Here is a 20,374-nt window from a genome sequence, read left to right as displayed (position 1 = left end):
CCTTGAGAATTTATGAATACGAGTTAACAAATCTTTAGCCATCCACTAGGGGGAAATCTGACTCCCACTGCTAGTCGACAGTTAGAGCAGAGTTTGCTCGAGTATCAGTTATGCTCAGTGTTGCCAAGTCTGCGGTTTTCCCGCGGAATTGGGCTACTTTAACACTTGCCGCGTTTGGTAGTTTTGGGCGAGTTTTGAGTATCAATTAGGAGGGGGGGGGGGTGTTGGATGTTGGGGGGGCGCGAGTGAAATTAGACAAACTTGGGGGGGTGCATGTCCTAAAAGGTTGAAAACCCCTGAGTTAGATTGTATAAAGAACCTTCCAACATGCCCATCTGGTGCCACAATATTGCTCTAGTTAGTAGACAACATGCAAGGCCTATTCAGTTCCGGTCTTAAAGTGAGACTGTCTTCCAGTTTTACCTGTGCCACAACCCCATCAGCATCTGACTTCCATCTGCATGGGAAAACGTCCAGATATTTCATCCTGCCATAATGCACTCATTCTGAGAGATTTACATTGCACTGCACAAGGTAGCATCTCAACTACAACATTAGAACCCTCGAGCCTCCCTCGTGCTGTGACTTACTGAAACGGTTGCCATGGTGACACAGCTTCTGGTTTCAGCATCTTCCCATTTTCAACGTACTAATTTGCAAATATTGTGAAGATGTCAATCAGTTTATATAGAAGTACGTCACGTCATTTTGATGCACCAGCAGTAGTTGCATAATCATCCAGATGATATGCTAAATTAAGTTTGCAAGTAAACATTTTTCTCTTCCCCTTCCCTACTATTTTTTCTGACCATGTTTCACAATTGTTGTGTAATCAGGCATTGCTGTTTCCGCTCTGCAAGCTACTGTTCTAACAGCTTCGTCTAAGAGAGCCAGATCAAAATCAGTCTGACTCATGATGGTATAAATATATTCTTCATTAGTTATTAACCGAAAGGAAAACAGCAATGGCTGGCTTAAACGAATAGTTCACCCAAAAATGAACATTTTCTAACATTTACTCACCCTCAGGCTATCCAAGAAGTAGATGAGTTTGTTTGTTCATTAGAACAGATTTAAAGAAATGTAGCATTACATAATTTGCTCACCAATGGATCCTCTGCAGCGAATGGGTGCTGTCAGAATGAGAGTCCAAACAGCTGATATAAACATCACAATAACGACTCCAGTCTATCAATTAATGCCTTGTGAAGCAAAAAGCTGTGTGTTTATTAGAAACAAATCCATTATTAAGGTGTTTTAACATTAAATCACTGCTTCATGGTCAAAATGTGTGTCCATAATTTATAATAACATCCTTCAGTGAAAAAGTCCATCTCCTGTTGTCCTCTCACATCAAAATCCACCCACATATTTGTTTAGAACTGGTTTGGACCGGTTTTGCATGATGGTTTTAAACATGCAGCTTTTCCCTTCACAATACGTTAGTTGATGGTCTGGAGTCATGTGGATTACTTGTGGATTATTGTGATGTTTTAATCAGCTGTTTGGACTCTCATTCTGACGGCACCCATTCACTGAAGAGGATCCATAGGTGAGCTAGTGATGTAATGCTAAATTTCTCCAAATCTGTTCCAATGACAAAACAAACTCATCTACATCTTGGATGGCCTGAGGGTGAGTACATTTTCAACACATTTCTGAGTGAACTATTTCATGATATCATTAATATTTTCCATATTAATAATGATCTATACAACAAAATCTCTCATTTTCATTGATTGCAATGAGCATAAAACAGTGACTCCATCAAAAGCACTGATTAGGGAACTAAACACTGCACAATCCTGCTCTGTTTTGGTTTTTAAACAAGGCTCTCAGGTCTTGTTCGCTTCAGGCAGACACTAAAATTAGTGTACTGAAAGACACTGTGGTTGACAATGCTAAATAAAAGCTAACTAGCAAATATCCCAAACCCACAGGCAATTGGGGAAAAAAAGCACCATGCAAGAGTACATTGCTTGAGGGCATCACATGGGCAGCCTGTTTTTGAAGCTATTACCAGTGTTTCTTCCCATTTATTTGGGAGGTTTGCCAGCTCTGAAAAATTATGCGATGCAGCTCATTTCATTGTTAGTGACGCAGATGCTCCGCAACATCTCGAGACCACCTGAGACCTAATTATTTCATTATCTGTATTAAAAGATGCACAACACTAACAATGGATTTACACAGGAGATTTAATTGCTGCTGATTGGATCCCACATCGAGTTGAATAGGTTCAGCTATTTCTAACAGCCTGGGGATACGATTATAGAGACATTGCCGTGTATCATCTGACATGAGAGGCCTGATTAAGCTATTGTTATGTTTTGTTTTAATAATAGGCCTGGTCCCATAGAGCTTTAATAAAGCATGCAAAACAATGCAATAGTCATTTAGTCACAATATCCAAATTCATTAGTGATCATAATTTGAATGTAGATATTCAGATTGTCACTGTAAAGTTGTAAAGCACTACAACTATAGAAGAATGAACAATCCTTATTCAGACCGTTAATGTCCATCATTTTATTCCCCAGGAATCTCTCTCTCTCTCTCTCACACACACACACACACACACACACACACTCCACAAACACTTTCTTACTCAAATGAGCTGTGAATTTGCATTGTTCATGTTAAGCCCTTTTCTATTGTGTGATTATCTGACTTCTTCACAGCAGAGCTGATTCATTTTAAAGGAAGGGGGCAGGGCAGACCTGGGGTGTGGAGGGGTTGAAACAGGGAATGGGAGCATCCCAAATGGGGGTTGGGTGCTCTTGTCTTCAACAGATAAAAAAAATAAAATGTGTATGCCATATCATATTGCATGCTTCAGTTGTAGAAAATTCCAGGACTGCATCTTTCACCTTGATTAATGAATTTCTAAGAATACCTTCATTAATCCAGTTCTAAAGACCTGCCAGGGGCTTTGATTTATTTAATTCAATAGACTAAAGTACATTCATAAAACTGAGTCACTGCAGGAATTATTACTTTATCCACTGACTCAATTTCTTTTGCTTTTTCCACCTAATTTCTCAATTGGCCTTCTGAAACAGTAAAATAATTAAGCTTAGCCTTTCTAATCAGTCTCAACTGAGCCTCTGAAAGTTAAGACAAATATCTTGTTTACTATGTATTTATTAATTACTTCTGAGTCTTGCATGATTCAATCCAGAGCATTTGGTTCAATAAAGAACTTAAGAGTGTGTGTGACTGCTTTCATTCAGAGTGTGTTTAATATGGTCCACCGCTGTGAGGAAGTGATACCATTTTGAACAAAAGGTCAAATTTAACAGGAACATACCAGTCCTCTCATCATGGCAAATGACTGTAGTCTCAATATCAGCAGAAACTTTAGTTTTGAGTTGGATCAAATAATTTGAAACGTTTGTCTGTTTAACTCTCTAGCTCAGCATATGATGTGCGCCTTCGTCAGAAAGTGGCCGTCAAGAAGCTCTCCAGGCCTTTCCAGTCCCTCATCCACAGCAGAAGAACGTACAGAGAACTGAGACTCCTCAAACACATGAAACATGAGAATGTAAGTCCCTTAAAAACACATGCAAACACATCGACGCAGGGGATACCAAATACCAAATGTCCACTCCTGCACCAACATAACTCATACAACTGCTTGACAATCGTCAAACATCTGAATCGAGATTGTTGGGTCTGTTCAAACAACAAAGTCTAGAGCCGCTTGAGTCACTCATGTTATTTTTTTCTGTAATCCAGGTTATCGGACTGCTGGACGTTTTCACTCCAGCAGCTTCTCTTGAAGAATTCAATGAGGTGTGAGTGTCTGCCCGGTCACTATATCTTCATTTGTGAATGCATAAAATAGCTTTTTGTATGTCTGTAAAACTAAAATGGTACTTCTGGCTGGATTAAAACCATCTGCACTTGCAGTCAACCAATTATCAAACAATATTTGTTTTTATTTTGCAAGTGTGTGATGATTTAAATGCACTAAATCGGCTATAAGCTATAAGACTGTCTCTGTCTCTCTAGCTATCTTGTGACCAACCTGATGGGAGCGGATCTCAACAACATTGTCAAATTTCAGAGACTTTCAGATGAACATGTACAATTCCTCATTTATCAGCTTCTCCGTGGCCTAAAGGTACACTTTCAGTTCCATTTTTTACAAACATGAAAAACATGCACAAACAGATGTTCTGAATTGCAGATGCAAACTTTTTTTTTTCTGTCTCTATGCCTCTTTTACTATGTCCTACTGTTTCTTCTAACGGCTCAACTTTTTTTCTCTCACAAACAGTACATCCATTCAGCCGGGCTGATCCACAGAGTGAGTGCTTTTCCTCCTCCTCAGTTTTTGTTTAGTGTCCATTTTATAGGCCACTAGAGTCTTGTTCCTTTTAACACTTTTAACATCATAATACATATTTTAACAACATATATGTTACATTTTTTAATTTGTATGCATGTTTGCAGGACTTAAAGCCAAGCAATGTAGCGGTGAATGAGGATTGTGAACTCAGGGTGAGAAAAACTTTTGATGCCTTTCCAGTCTATACACACAAAATTCCTGAATTGCCACAGTGCATTTTTTTAGTTAATTTTTTATTTTTAATCAAAACTGTCAGATCCTGGATTTTGGATTAGCCAGACAAACGGATGATGAGATGACGGGTTACGTGGCGACTCGTTGGTACCGTGCACCTGAGATCATGCTCAACTGGATGCATTACAACCAGACAGGTAAAACAAGCATAAACCTTAAATTCTTGTGTTTTTGAATAGATAGATAGATAGATAGACAGATAGATAGATAGACAGACAGACAATGCTGGGTAGATTACTTACATATTGTAGTCCATTACTGATTACAAATTACATGATAAAGACGAATTTTACATGACATGATTAATTTTAATTAGTAACATAATCTGGATTACACATATTAGGTAATGTATTCTGACTACTTTTTGATTACTTTTAGATTACTTTCGACCTAACTTGTTTATCTCACAGACTTGTGTACCATAGTGATAAAAAAACACACACACACACAAAGAGAAATGCATTAAACATCAATAAATATCAATAAATCTATATATTATTAATAATTTACTACCATTGTGTGAATAATATGTAATCATGTAATCCAGAAAAGTAACTGTAATCTGATTATAATCATTTTAAAATGTTAGAAAATCTAATTACAAGTACTTAATTTTTCTATTCTGATTACATAATCAAGATTACATACACTCAGTTACTACCCAGCACTGCAGACAGACAGACAGACAGACAGACAGACAGACAGATAGATAGATAGATAGATAGATAGATAGATAGATAGATAGATAGATAGATAGATCTGCACTTTATGATCTGTGCAATTGGTTGATCAAATACGATTAAATCTGTTTTACAGTGGATATCTGGTCTGTTGGATGCATCATGGGTGAACTTCTGAAGGGGAAGGTTTTGTTTCCTGGCAACGATTGTATCCTTCCTTCACGAAAGCCACTTAAACCTCCTCTTAGTGTGTTTGTGTGTGGTTTTTGAGTGAGTCTTGCTTCCTGTAAAGGCAGGTGAGGAAAGTGCAGCCTAAGTGGTTCAAATTAAATTACAGAAGCTGAATGTAAGGAACTAGAAAACAGTTTCCAAAGATGGAACCTATAACCTCTAAACTGTTATAGAATCTTTGACATAATTTGTTCAGATATAGATCAGCTCAAGAGAATCATGGAGGTTGTAGGCACTCCTACGCCTGACGTTTTGAAGAAGATATCCTCCGAACATGTGAGAAGAGACCAAGTGTTCAGTTATTGGTTTAATTTATTAATACTAACAATGTCTAATGTTGTTGATGGATGACAGTGTGATTGAAATTTAAACCATAATTTTTGGTATTACCCATCTAGGCTCAGAAATATATCCAGTCTCTTCCACACATGCCTCAGCAGGACCTGGCGAAGATATTTAGAGGAGCAAATCCTCTGGGTAAGGCTAAAGGCCTTCTCACATTAAGAACGATAACTATATTAGCGTGAACTGCTTTCATGCCATCTGCCACTTTTAACGCTTGAGCTCTTTGATGTTTTCTGGATTTTGATTGGCTATCAATGTTTCACCAACTGGGGGAAAACAAGTTCTGAATGTTTCAATGATATTGTGGTGGATTCTGATTGGTTATCAATGTTTTTATCATTCATCAGCTGGAAAAAGCATTCTGAAAGTACCAATGACATTGTTCTTTTGTATCATTGTTATAGTTGTGGTCTAAATGCTGCTATTCTCTTAAATTTAGAATGATTTTTAAGACTTTAAAAAGTTATCCTTGAAGTAAAATCAATGCTGCAAAAAAAAAAGTTTTAGAATTTCAAACAGTACTTAAAAATAGAATTAGTCAAATAAAATCTAATTATTTTCCCCCTTTTCAAATCTTTCCCATCCGCATTTGCCCTCTTTGACTTTAGCGGTTGATCTGTTAAAAAAGATGCTGGTGTTAGACTGTGACGGGAGGATTTCAGCCAGTGAAGCTCTATGTCATCCGTACTTTTCCCAATACCACGATCCTGAAGATGAACCCGAGGCGCCTACGTATGATCAGACCCCTGAGAGCAAGGATCGCACGCTGGAGGAGTGGAAGGGTGAGAGGAAATCTTACACTGCTTTTGTTTGGATTAAAGGTTGTAAACGTACACTAAAACACCACCATGCTGAAGCTATTTGTTCATTCAGAAAATCATTGTGAACATGATCTGCCAAAATTGATACCTTGTAATATAAAATCAACTCTATTTGTCACACTTTTCGTCTTTATTGACTTGTATTTAGCTTTATTAACTAATATTTGGAGTTGTTTGGTGACTATGGAAATCCACTCTCTCTTTCTCCTTCCACAGAGCTGGTGTTTGAGGAAGTAAGCAATTTTAAAGATCCTCCCAATAAACCTGAAAGTCTTCAGGTTGAACAATAAAACTGAGCATAACTACAATCCAGGAAGATGCCGCCCCTCGCCACTGTCTGTCTTTCAAACATACATCCTACAGGACTGATGGACATACTGTATGAACAGCTTGCAGTCCAACCAGAGACAATGACTATGTATTTCCAAGGCATGACGCCCTTCCTGTATGTGGGTGTGTGTTCATACACACTGAATTAAGAGCAAAACACGACCGGTATTGTTTGAACATAGACACAATGTATTAATATTACAAGGTGCATGTTGTGTGTATGTGTGCAGAGTTGTGTGTTTTGAGTGTTTTTTTATATTTGATGTGAGACAGGTGTCTATAGGTGAAGCAGGGTATGGTGTCTTTCATATGAGACCAAAGCAAACTAAGCAGGAGGAGGAAAAAATATGTTTACAATATTGGATGGAGTGGGATGTGTGTCTTAAAAAGTTGATATATGCATCAATGTACAAAAGTCTGCATAATCAGTTACATAATCTGTCTTTACTTGTTTTGCATCCGCAAGGCTATCTGAATATAACATACCTCAAATGCATCGTGTGTTCGCATTGAATCACACCTCAGGTGAAAATGAAGTGATTAATAATTGTTTAGTTACAGAAACAGATTGCTGTGATAAAACTCATCCCAGCCACAAATACTGTCTTTTCTTAACAAAAGGTTAAAATAAAGGTTAACTGTTAGTTTACGCTGCACTACAATGGTGCTGGTTAATTCAACATATGCTGGACAAACTGTTTTTCTTTTCTTAGGTTATTTAAAGGACCAGTGTGTGGTTTGACCTCCTTTATTGTAAAATAAGTTTCCACATCCATTTCCACATCCAAGTCAGTTGTCAGTTGTTAATATCCATATCTATCACAAAACCTGTTAAGAACACGTCTCGGTCATAATCCATCCTAAAAAAATGGTATCTTGCATAAAAAAAAAACTTTTAGGACCATTATGATTGTTTGCATTGTGACATTATTTTCATTGCAATTAAGAAAATGTTCATTATGATAACACGCAAATCAGTCAATCAATCACAACAATAAATATATTTGCCGTACTGCCTTTAATTTTTACAAATGTAAAATATAGACAATTTTAGGAATATAAGAAACAAAAGAATTTATGAAAATAATGTCAAAGATTTTTTTTATACATAAAAAAAAAAATCAACATTCCTGATTTTCTTTATGTAAAATATAATTTATTTCTTTTTTGAGAAAGCAATTTCAGTTCAGTCTTCTGAATGTTTCTTCTGTCTAGTGAAATGAATTACACAATATTTAAAATGTATTTGAGGAATAGCAGCAGTTGTTTACAGACTGAATATGTGTGTGTTTTCAAAAAAGGAAACTGCATTTCAGGAAGTGCTTAACATGGTTAGTGTCACAATTATTTCTCAATGTATGTTTTTGGAAGATCCTGAATGACTACTTTGATGTAATGAAACTATTAAGCATCCTCTAAAGTTGAATGGGGAAAATGGGTGTGGTTTCTCACATTTACACTGTATGTAAATGAACATTATCAATAACTGCCCTGCTTTCAGAAAAGTACAGTGTAAAAAAATATATACTAATCACTTGGTACAAACAAGTGTCACTTCTCTGATGTTGTTCAGATGTCCTGTTATGTGGCCTTAGCACTTTGCCCTTATGTATCTGCACCCTCCTCCTGGTCTCTTGCATGCCTTTAACAAAGATAAGAACTGCCTTCAGCTGTTTCACTGGGACTGGATCGGTCTTTTCCCCTTTGTGAGTAAGCCAGTCCCCTTGGCATGTATGCATGACCCCCTCACCATTTCTTTTAATAAAATTAAACTCTTTTCCTGAAACCTGTTACGGTGTTAAACATTTTAAAAGTAGAAGGAATTAATTAGACCTCATTTACAGATCCGATAACATTCGGAAACGCTGCTTTACGATGTTCAAATGTTTATTCCAGCGCGTAATTGTGGAAACGTTCCCCCAAATCCACCGGGGCTCTCCAAGTTGCGCTTCGTTTGCGCTCGTTCTCTGAGAGTCTCTTTATCAAAATACCCGATAAACAATGAGAACGTAAAAAGGATAGTTTCACATTTGAAAGACATTCCATTTTGTTTCCATTCCATTCCAAACATTTTGTTTAATTCTGTTAAAATTACTTACTTGCTGAAACAAAAGCAATAGGTTTTGCTTGATCTTGCAAACCTTTACAGGTGCAAAAGTTTACAGGTGTAGTGCCGAAATTTGACCCGTCAGATTATGCATCCCCTAGTATTGGTAGGTTTAGGGTTAGGTGTGGGGTTGGGATTAGACAATCAGGTAGCGACTTCAACGAGGGGGTGCATAATCTGGTGTAACCCCTCTCTCCCTGGGTCCTCACCACCACACCTCGTTCTCGTTCCGAGTGGGTCTCGAACCCGGGTCTCCGGCATGGGAGGCGGACGCACTAACAAGGAGGCTAAAGACTGCAGCCACTAGTGTCAGTCGCTAGTGTGTCTCTTGAGATCAGGGGAGTGAGGTTTACCTGCACAGCATCTACTCGCTGGCCTCCGTTACACTCACCCCCCTAAACCTCACTCCCATCCGGGTCACGGCACCAATGTAACCCCTCTCTCCCGGGTCCACCAATATAACCCTTCTCTCCTGGGTCCTCACCGCCACACCTCGTTCTCGTTCCGAGTGGGTCTCGAACCCGGGTCTCCGGCATGGGAGGCGGACGCACTAACAAGGAGGCTAAAGACTGCAGCCACTAGTGTCAGTCACTGAGGTTTACCTGCACAGCACCTACTCGCTGACCTCCGTTACACTGACAGGGGTGCAGAATTCGGCACAACACCGGCTCTGTAACTTAAGTAGACATGAGGATATTTCTCAAGAGAGCTGTGCAATGCGCAATGAACGCTGTTAGATTGGCCTTATTTTTTTTAAATTGCATCATATACTTCCATCTGTTTTCTTAATTCTTCTTCAACTAAAGGCCTTCACTATCTGGGTGAAATCCCTGTAAACTTTTCTCCCTTTGCAAGACAAGAGGTAACATAAAAAGCCTCCCTGCTGATGCCATTGTCTGCGTTTAACAAGCAGAATTTGCCGAATTAAAGACATTGTGTTTGTCTTCAGCAGGCTTTCCGCTTTAATAGATTCTTCACTTGCCCAAGTCGCTCAAGTTTTAGATTGAGTAATGAACCTGTTGCACATTACACTACGTAGGCTACTCAACCTTTTTCCTGACCACATTTTCAGGTTCAGACGTAGAGGTTTAAAAATAAAAATGCAATCAACATGACAATGCAATGTCCATAGGACTTCAACCTCGCAATGGTCTTGTAGATGGTTATAGACACACTTGTTAAACATTGTTCTTACTCTTCTCAATATATCCAAAGTTCAGCCATTGACCGTAAGACAGGAGTGCATGTGGCCATCAAGAAGCTCCACCGGCCGTTCCAGTCCAGACTGTTCACCAAACGCGCTTACAGAGAGCTGCGACTGCTTAAGCACATGAAACACGAGAATGTATGTTACCAACATCTACATTTACCATTTACATTATTAAAGAACTGTGTCATTAATTAATAATCTCATAAGGTTGCCGTTTTGCCTCTCTTTATGAAGCTTGCCAAATTTGTACTTTGTTAATGTTGTTCGTGCACCCCAATATCTAATTCTAACTGACTGTTCAGGTTATTGGACTGCTGGACGTCTTTACCTCGGAAATCTTATTGGACAGATTTCAGGATTTGTGAGTCAATTCTTTCAGTTCTAATGCACCTAATTTTAGGAGATTTCAACCTAAAAATCTAGTTTTTCTCTAATAACACTTAAACTACCACTAAACTACTATGTCTTTCAGATCATTAGCGATTGTTTTAAGTTCTGTCATCACAGACCAACAATGAAACAGCAGCTAATGTCTTTTTCTCTTAGTTACCTGGTGATGCCGTTTATGGGCACTGATTTGGGAAAGCTGATGAAGATGGAGAGACTATCGGAGGACAGGGTGCAGTTTCTGGTCTATCAGATACTGAGGGGTCTGAAGGTTAGGCACAGATATACACACAATCACATCTGTGAAGCACTCTGTCCTTTATAACTTTGTGGTATCTATAAATCTCTCGCTCTTGCTCTGTTTCCACAGTACATTCATTCAGCTGGGATCATTCACAGGGTAAGTGACCTCGGAGAGTTTAAATAGATGCACAGAGGGGGTTGGGTGACCACTTCATTCAACCCTGACATTCATTCATCCTCTGTCCATCTCTTCTCTTTTATAATGACTGAGAAAATTTACGGAGGCGTGCATTTTTGTTTCTTTAAAAACAGGCTATATAGAATAAGTAGGAGCATTTTTACTGCCTTAGATGTATATGTATTAGTTGTGTTTCTTGTAAATGTCTACTTGGTTGTCAGGATCTCAAACCAGGAAATCTGGCAGTGAACCAGGACTGTGAGTTGAAGGTATTAAAGCAACTCGGTCTATAGCACAATTTAAATTAATGTCTACATCAACTTTCGTAAAAAGCTGGGAGTTTCAAAAATCCTGACATGGATGACGGTAAACTTTGTGTGAAGATCTTGGACTTTGGACTTGCACGTCAGGCAGATTCAGAGATGACAGGTTATGTTGTGACCCGCTGGTACAGAGCACCGGAGGTTATCCTCAACTGGATGCACTACTCACAAACAGGCGAGATAGACTACCAATAGAGACGTGTACAAATAAATGTAGCTATTACATCGTCTAACCACTAGATGTCCCTGTAGGACATCGCAGTGAGCTCAGTATCACACTAGTCCTGGGGCCGGTTGCACCAGCTGTGCTTAAATTACAACTTAGCCTATTTTTTGACGTAAATGGGCACCAAGTTACAATACACGCACTACTAAATATTTCTGCATTGCATCATGAAACTGAATAACACAGCTCAACGTATAAACGAAATATTTCTGGAAGTCTCCAACCAGAAGAAATGTTGTTAATAAAATCGCAGATTGACTGAATTGCATCTTGAGAACTTGAGAACTTTAAATTCCAATTTAAGTAAGAACTTATGAACAGCTGGTTCAACGCCTGATGTGATTATGAACTCTTTTTCTGTTTTAGTTGATATCTGGTCAGTGGGCTGCATCATGGCGGAGATGTTGCTTGGAAGGCCACTTTTTAAAGGAAATGACTATATATTTTTTTTTCTTTTTTTTGCAGTGTAACTAAAAGATGATTTCTCCTTTCACATGTTCTAGTGACTTTGATGATTAGCTGACTGATATTATGTTGTTCTTGACTTGTGTATTTACATGTAGTTATCACTGAAAATCAGTCAACTGAACTGGCTTTATTACAATCCACAGCAGAGATTAAACAGATAAAGTCTGTGTTCACTGTACTGTCTCTATTGTATCACTGAATCCTTGACATAGACTTGTAGATCTGGACCAGCTGAGAGAGATCATGAAAATCACAGGAACACCAGCACCAGATTTCATCATGAAGCTACAGAGCCAAGATGTGAGTGTATTACAGAAGATTGCATGCACACACATAGACATTGCATAACTGATGCATGTGTGTTTTCTGCATCCACCCAAACAGGCCAAAAACTACATCAGAGGTCTGCCTAAAGTACCAAAGAAAGACTTAAACACTATTTTCTTTAAAGCCAGCTCAGAAGGTAAGCCATTTCTTTCTTTTGCTCCCCTGCTAGGGTCAATTGTAAGAGTTATTTGTGTCTAATGAGTGTCTTTTTTTCAGCTGTGAACACTCTGCTGGTTCTGGATCCAGACAAACGCGTGAGCGCTGCAGAGGCGCTTGAGCTCCCGCTGTTCACAGAGTTCAGAGAACCTGAGGAAGAGACGGAGGCCCTGCCTTATGATCACTCTATGGACAACACAGAACTGCCTCTCGATCAATGGAAACGTATGAGATATCTCAATAGTTCAAATCTATAATAACAGAATTGCTAGGTTTTATTTCTATGGGTTGAGGTAAAGAATGAATAATGTAGGAGAGAGATGAGAAACACATGAAGAGAGGTCACAATGTACAACTCCATTCTTAGTTCTGATTCATTGTCGTCTCTGTCTCTCACTTTGCAGGTCACACTTTTACAGAGATCCTGCCATTCCAGCCACCCATCACAGAGATCAGAGACTCCAAAGAAACATCCCTCTGAGTGGATGCAGATACACACCATATATAATATGAATAAATATATGACAAAGAGAAAATGGAATGAATGTAAACCGTATGACTTTGTAAGTAAGCAAGAGTTTGTCACAATGTTGTTCAGTTAGAAGGTTCCACATGATTATACGGTTATGTGAATTCTCTTTTTTACTTGACTTGAATATGCAAAATCCATGCTTTACCTGCAACCAAAAACCATTGTATTTGAATGCTAGTCTTAATGATTTCAGCGTGCCAGTAGGCTTATGTTTTATTTACTTTACTGATCAGTTCTTATTTAATTTATTAACGCAATAGTTTACACAGAATATGTAATGGTTAGCACATTTAACACCACACCTCTATTTTATTATTGAATAAAACCATCTTAATGAGTGTCTCATGATTTATTAGAAAAACATTTGGTAGTGGAATAATTTTCACTCAGAAAACGTACTCCAATAATCTTTGTTTTATTATTTATTAACTTTAAAAAATATTTTTTTCAGTGTATATGAGTATAATTATTTTATATTATTTGCCTAAACAAATCTGATTATTTTTCAATACATAAGGTATAGTATTTATCTTCTCTCAGTGCAACAACCCTTAGCTTTTCCTGAGTAAGATTGCATAACTCATCTTACATACGTTTAACTTTAAAAATCAAGCACCCAGCACAAAAATAAAACGGTAACATGCTTAACTGTTTATTGCTGTTACGGTGCACATGTACTATTTTCCCAAAAATGATACAGATTAAAAATTCCCTAATAAAGGCTGAAAAATAAACGGCAAAAAAAATACTTTTTTTTTACTTTGTCTGACATCCTTAAGAAGTGCAGAAAGTACGAGTGTGTTTATAAAAAAAGGCATCAAAGGTATTTTGAGCATAAATGGCAGGGAAGTTTGTGCTTTATATCTGTAAAATGGCACTGCTGGCAACCAAACACAAATTTTAAACAGCTGAAACTTCTGCTAAAAAGTTAAAGATTATTATTTTTAGCACAGCATGTCTGTTCCTGAGAAATTAGTGCCACCTGTTCAAACATGATTATATTCCACTTGATAAGCAACAGACTGACCTTACGTTGCATATGTGACCATAAGGACTGAGGGCTTTATAAAAGCCATACCTTTCTCTCTTGTAATTTCACTCAACACCATGAGGAGAGCTGCTTTATTTCTACTGCTGACGGGTCTCTTGGCCAATGGACAAGGTGGGAAACTTTATGAAAACTATTTGTTTTTAAGAATTGATGGAAATGCTTGTTAAGTTGTTAAGTGTTCAGTCTGAATGAAATCCCACAGAGTTACACTGGGAAAACGGCTATGACCAGTCTCTAGATTTTAACTGCCCGGCAGGACAGTCGATATCCTACATAAAGAGGTGAGTAAAAAGCAGACTGTACTCATTCAATATTCCATTTCAAAAGAACTTAAGTATACATTCTCAAAAATAATACTATAGTAATGAAACCGAACACATAATCAGAACATCAAGTTGATCATTCAACTGCCTCTTACTGTTTCCTTGCCTAATGAATAAACCAAGCCAACATGATAATCATCATGAGGACCGGATGTGGGAGTTCGGCTGTAAAGACACCTTTGATTCTGGTGCAGACTGTTTCGTGTCACCTTACGTCAATGATTTTGACCAAACGTTCACCTATGAGTGTCCACCGCACCACATCATCACAGGAATGAGCAGCTACCACAGCAATAAGCACGAGGACAGACGGTGAGCCATGATTTTGGACTGATTTTGATGTTTGTGTGAGTTTACCTGCGCTGATGCCAATACCAATTTTTTCACACAGCTGGCAGTTTTACTGCTGTAGAAGTAACGGCCACTGTACTGCTAACTGTGAGTGGACTACCTATGTGAACTGGTTTGATGAGCTCTTTCACTGGACCGTACCAAACCAAAACTACCTGGTGGGTGCTGAAAGCTACCATGAAAATAAACACGAGTAAGTATAGCAGCAGATTTTTCTCTCTTGAATATTTTGTTAATTTGAATATTGATAAAGGTTTTCAGTAGATGGTGAAAAAGGTGATGCAAATGTGATACTGGAATCCTAACTGCATGTGAAACTGCATATTTCAATGCTAACATGATATATTTTTTTTAATATTTTTAGAGACCGGCGCTGGAAGTACAAGTATTGTAGTAAAGTACAATGCTGAGACTCTCAAATGCAAATAATCTCAAATAATCTGAAATAAACACAAGATGGAAATGTAATGTCATGGTTATTGGCCCAAGAATTTTGAATAAAAAATCAGTAGGTCTGAGACTGTTAATGTATATGCGAGTGTCATGAAGTATACTGAAGCCATTAGTGGGGGAAAAAATCTGTACTTTTGCAATTATCAATAAAATTGAGTTCCAGGTGCTAATATTTTGAATAATAATAATTTCCAGTTCATAAAATAATTAGCTTTTGAACCATATGATTACTTTTTCTTGAACGGACTACGCATGTCTGGGGTTCAAAACTCTGAGACTACTCATAATGAAAAATGTAGTAAATACAAATTCTAAGTTATACTTTCAGCATAATAATCACAGTGAAAAGTTGACTAAAAAAATGGAAGAACATCTGACATCTGCACAAAGAGTTCACATGGTCACCATCACAACTATTATTTGATTACTACTTCTTAAAAACTTTTATCAAGCACAGGCAGGGAGTCTGCCAGACCTGGTATCTCATATAAAAAAAGATTATGGGAGTGCAGCACTCAAGTCACATATGGTTGACATTATCAGATGGATTAATGGATTATCACCACCAACAAATATTTGGTCCCTTACCTATGAAGTTGATATGCTTGTTTAGAGCAGTGTTTCCCAACTCTGTTCCTAGAAGCAAACAAAAAGCACACATTTTCTATCCCCTTTATTTAAACAGACTTGATTAATGACAATAACGTTGACTGAACTCATTGGCTCGTAGGTAGACTTCAAGATATGAAACAGAAAATGTGTACTGTTGCTTTATGTGTACTGATTTAGTGGAAAAGCTTCAAATACACATTTAAATCAAATTTTAAAAACTTTATGATTTAAAGTTGTACTCATTAAGTTTCACTGGGAAAGTAGTGAAAATTTCACTGTTGCACATGAAAACAGAAATCTAAACATCAGAGATTCAGAGGTCTGTGAATAAATATATGCTATTTCATTTTATTTTATTTTTATATATTTAACTTAGAACATTAAATAAAATTAATAATAACATTACATACAATTTTTTTTTTAAATAACAGTCAAAACATTGCTCTTCGACAAATGGCTTTGTTCCCCATCTCTTTGGATTAAATAATCTGCTAAATGCATAAATGTAAACATATATATTCTGAATTCATTTGTAAAGCACTCACAGTTTTCTTGTTTTGCTTCACAAGCAGTTTAATATTTGTGTATATCTTCGAAAATCAAAAAGTTGCACTACATTGTTTTAAGCAGTCAAAATCAAAACCTGCAGCACTTCTGTACAGATGGTGCCGATAGAGTCAGACTCCTGATTGGCTGCTGCTAGAATCAGCCACGTGAAAAGCATTTAAAAGACCGCACAGAGAATAAGCACCATCAACACTGTTCACAGGTAAACACCAGAATCGTTTGCATCTCTGAACACAAGACACCACGAGGAGAGTTGCTCTCTTTCTGCTACTCAAAGGACTGTTGGCCACTGGACAATGTGAGTGATTTTAGTAAATGTGTTAGCGTTTTATAGGGATCCTTTTCCTAAAATTTCTATGTATATCTTTGAGAGACTGTGATCTGCAGCAGTATTTTTTAGTTACTTGATACTAGAATATACTCCAAGCTGACACTGGTTTGGTCTCTATCTCCACAAAGGGTGGCATAACAACTACGACGAGCCTCTCAGTTTTAAATGTCCTGCAGGCCAGTCAGTGTCCTCCATAAAGAGGTATCGCTTACTAAAGGTTTATCTTATTAAACATTATTATTAAGGCATAAAAACGTCCCTATATTCACAAACTGTACATTTGTAAATTAAAGTTTTCCCATGGATAAATTCTATACATTTAGAAAGTTTCTGACCTTTAAACTTTAAATAAAAATTTAATGAAAAAGTTACAATTCTTTTTAACCATTTGTCCCCATTCCTTGCTTGTACAATGTAACCAAAGCCAAAACAGCAACTATTATGAGGACCGGCGCTGGGAATAAAGCTGTAAACCCACCTATAGCCTGAGTGCAGAGTGTTTCTTGTCACCTTACATCAATGAATTCGACAAAGCATTCAGTTTTCAGTGTCCAGCACAGTATGTGATTGCCGGAATGAGCAGCTACCACAGCAACCATCATGAGGACAGACGGTGAGCACTGATGATTGACTCATTCTTATGATTAAACTTTAATTCACTTGAGTTCATCTGAACTGATGTCAAAACCACACTGGTGGCAGTTTCCCTGCTGTAAAGTGAAGTGCACTTCTGGGGTCAGTGGAAACTCTCAGTGGTCTTCATACGTGAACTCTTTGAAGAGGACTTCCAGTGGACTGTGCCTCCTCACAACGTTCTGGTGGGCGTTGAATGCTACCATCAAGATTTTCAAGAGTGGGTATAATTTCTTTACTTACTCATTATTTTATTTCTAATAATAAATGTCAGACTGTGTAATCTGTTACTCACTAATGTCATATTTGTACTTTCAGAGATCGACGATGGAAGTACAAGTACTGTGTCCAACAATGTCTGTAAGACTCAATATTCTCTCACAGTTCAAAGAACCAAGACGAAGACAAAGACAAAAAATTGCAGCTGATCTCTGTATTCAATTAGTAAATTGGGCTGTGTGAGTGTTTGCATGCTTGAATGTGCTCAATTCATTGGGTTAAATCTTAACGGCACTTTGACATTTTCAGTGACATGATCCTTGATAAGAAAATGTGGAACAACTTTACTGAAACCTGCCTACCCTGTTGAAAAAAACAGCATAAGCTGAACACACCACGCAATCTTCTACCGGTTTTCGACTATTCTGATATTTTGCTGGACATTGTATTTGGCGGAGCAGCGGTGCTGTTTAAACGCTTTAAGACGTGCAAATGTGGGAAGCAAGCCGGCACGATTGTCAAGCTCCGACAGCACGATTTTAGAACAGCACTGCCTAGCATCCATCTCGCGACTCTCCACTCTCTACCCAACAAAATGGACAAACTTTTTCTGCTCTCCCGGAAAAATAAGGACTTTTCAAACTCTGCTGCTCTGTGTTTCACGGAAACCTGGCTGAACGAAGCCATTCCGGACAGCACGCTACATCTGCCGGGCTTCCAGCTGATCATAGCGGATCGCGATGCAGAATCAACAGGGAAATTGCGTGGTGGCGGGACATGTTCCTATATCAATGAAAGGTGGTGTACAGATGTAACAGTGTTGAAGAATATGTGCTGTCCCGATCTAGAAGCACTTTTCATCAACTGTAAGCCTTTCTACTCGCCACGGGAGTTATCCTCGTTCATTCTCGTGAGTGTTTACATTCCACCGCAAGGCTGTATTAGATCAAAAGGGTGCTTCTACTAAATACTGAGCAAAGGGTCTGAATACTTAGGACCATGTGATATTTCAGTTTTTCTTTTTTAATAAATCTGCAAAAATGTCAACGATTCTGTGTTTTTCTGTCAATATGGGGTGTTGTGTGTACATTAATGAGGAAAAAAAATGAACTTAAATGATTTTAGCAAATGGCTGCAATATAACAAAGAGTGAAAAATTGAAGGGGGTCTGAATACTTTCCGTACCCACTGTATATATATATATATATATATATATATACATACACATGTATATAATAAAGCAAACCTCACACGTGAACTGCCAAAATTCAAACAACACATTACATGCCCCACCAGAGACAAAAATATTCTGGACCACTGCTACACCACAATAAAGGACAGGGGCATCGCTGGTGGGGGAAAAGGGTGACAAAGTGCATTGGACCTAGAGACCTCCCCATTAGGCGCTGTTTTTAAATGACAGCGCATGCGAAACTGCAAAAAGCAAATACTCCAAAAGTGTGAAGCGGCGTGCAAAAGAGGAGTGAGATAAGTCACCCGCACAGCGCTGATGAACGAGCGCTGCACTTCCGCCACTATGTAAAGTGATAAACAGCACGAGTTGCTTGATCCATTCCAGTCCATTACAGTCATGTGATATGAGAACATTAGAGGTTCTGTAGTGATGCTGGCTGAAAACAGCCACGTCAATGGAAACTGCATGTCAAAATGTAGAGAGAACGCTTGAAAGAAAACGTATCCGGTTACTGTCGTAACTTTGGTTCCCTGAGAGCGGGAACGATACATTGCGACAGATCACAGTGGAACTCGGCGCCCTTTCGGAAATCCTATAGTCTTATAGGATAACGCCAGTTCCATAAACTGACCAACTGACGCTCATCCATGCAAATACTGACAGGCTTGTCAGGCAGTATAAAAGCGCCGAGAGCGGCAATTACATCAGAATCTGAGACTGAATGCTGCACTACTGATCAAGCAGTGAGCATGGCGATCTTCACAATGTATCGTTCCTTTTCTCAGGGAAGCGAGGTTACGACAGTAACCGGATATGTTCCCTGTCGAGCATTCTCTCTACATTGCGACAGATCATAGTGGGAATTATATAAACTCCCGGCGTGAGCGTGGCGAAGATCAGGCAAAACAAGGCTAGACTACACCAAGCATAGGGTAGAAAATCAGACATTCCCAACCAATAGTGTTGTAAGGGCCAAACCAGCTAATAAACAACAACAAAGACATGGTATCTGGAAATGTTCCAGCGACAGAATCGCCCGGACCCCATGACCGTTTAACACATAAATTGATAATCCCGTCAACAAAAGAAACAATTTTATAGCTCCATGTCCGAGCGAGAAGAATGACAGACATACACTCGTGACATGGGCATGACCTCAGTGTGTGTGTGTATGTGTATGTCTTAGCTTAGGTCAATGTAATTTAGAATAGCCAATAAATTCGTGTTTCATTTATAAAGAATCATTGTCTGGTGTCGAATAATTTTAAAGTCAAACCTTGCCAAGATCACGTTACCTCGCTAGGAGCTTACAAATTATCATAATTGTATTGACCTGTGGCCAAGGAAAATACACATAGTCAGATTGTTAAGATACACGGACATTAACGTCTCGCTGGACGACCGTTGATAAGGTGTAAACTATTCAAATTTGAAATCAGTTCTAATCAGGTGGACTTCGAATTTTCAGATTCGAGTCCTCTCAAAAC

The 20,374-nt window shown here is 38.3% G+C and overlaps 3 protein-coding genes across 3 annotated transcripts; all 3 read left to right on the top strand.

Moving 5' to 3' along the window:
• Positions 1–3,412: 3,412 nt before the first annotated feature.
• LOC107658913 (mitogen-activated protein kinase 11-like) lies at positions 3,413–6,957 on the top strand (the record flags this gene model as incomplete). The annotated part of the gene is made up of 11 exons (XM_016447633.1): positions 3,413–3,544; positions 3,739–3,797; positions 4,015–4,126; positions 4,283–4,312; positions 4,459–4,506; positions 4,611–4,725; positions 5,405–5,476; positions 5,696–5,775; positions 5,898–5,976; positions 6,453–6,626; positions 6,882–6,957. Coding segments are annotated over 11 exons (975 nt in total), but the record flags the coding sequence as incomplete, so codon positions are not given.
• Positions 6,958–8,602: 1,645 nt separating this feature from the next.
• On the top strand, positions 8,603–13,442 carry LOC107658737 (mitogen-activated protein kinase 12-like). Its single transcript, XM_016447388.1, has 13 exons — positions 8,603–8,701; positions 10,055–10,137; positions 10,318–10,447; positions 10,615–10,673; positions 10,859–10,970; positions 11,070–11,099; positions 11,342–11,389; positions 11,504–11,618; positions 12,036–12,107; positions 12,358–12,437; positions 12,522–12,600; positions 12,681–12,845; positions 13,025–13,442. The coding sequence occupies exons 1-13, from the start codon at positions 8,603–8,605 to the stop codon at positions 13,099–13,101; spliced, it is 1,149 nt and encodes a 382-aa protein (XP_016302874.1). The 3' UTR covers positions 13,102–13,442.
• An 800-nt stretch (positions 13,443–14,242) lies between these two features.
• On the top strand, positions 14,243–15,351 carry LOC107658912 (hemagglutinin/amebocyte aggregation factor-like). Its single transcript, XM_016447632.1, has 5 exons — positions 14,243–14,314; positions 14,406–14,484; positions 14,650–14,838; positions 14,918–15,070; positions 15,242–15,351. Exons 1-5 carry the CDS (start codon positions 14,260–14,262, stop codon positions 15,285–15,287), a joined length of 522 nt encoding a protein of 173 aa, XP_016303118.1. The 5' UTR covers positions 14,243–14,259; the 3' UTR covers positions 15,288–15,351.
• Positions 15,352–20,374: the final 5,023 nt, after the last annotated feature.

This window comes from Sinocyclocheilus anshuiensis, unplaced genomic scaffold, assembly GCF_001515605.1.
Source record: "Sinocyclocheilus anshuiensis isolate Anshui unplaced genomic scaffold, SAMN03320099.WGS_v1.1 scaffold283, whole genome shotgun sequence".
Taxonomy (NCBI): Eukaryota; Metazoa; Chordata; class Actinopteri; order Cypriniformes; family Cyprinidae; genus Sinocyclocheilus; species Sinocyclocheilus anshuiensis.
Note: the sequence above shows the minus strand (reverse complement) of the source record. Positions and strands in the feature narration are given on the sequence as shown.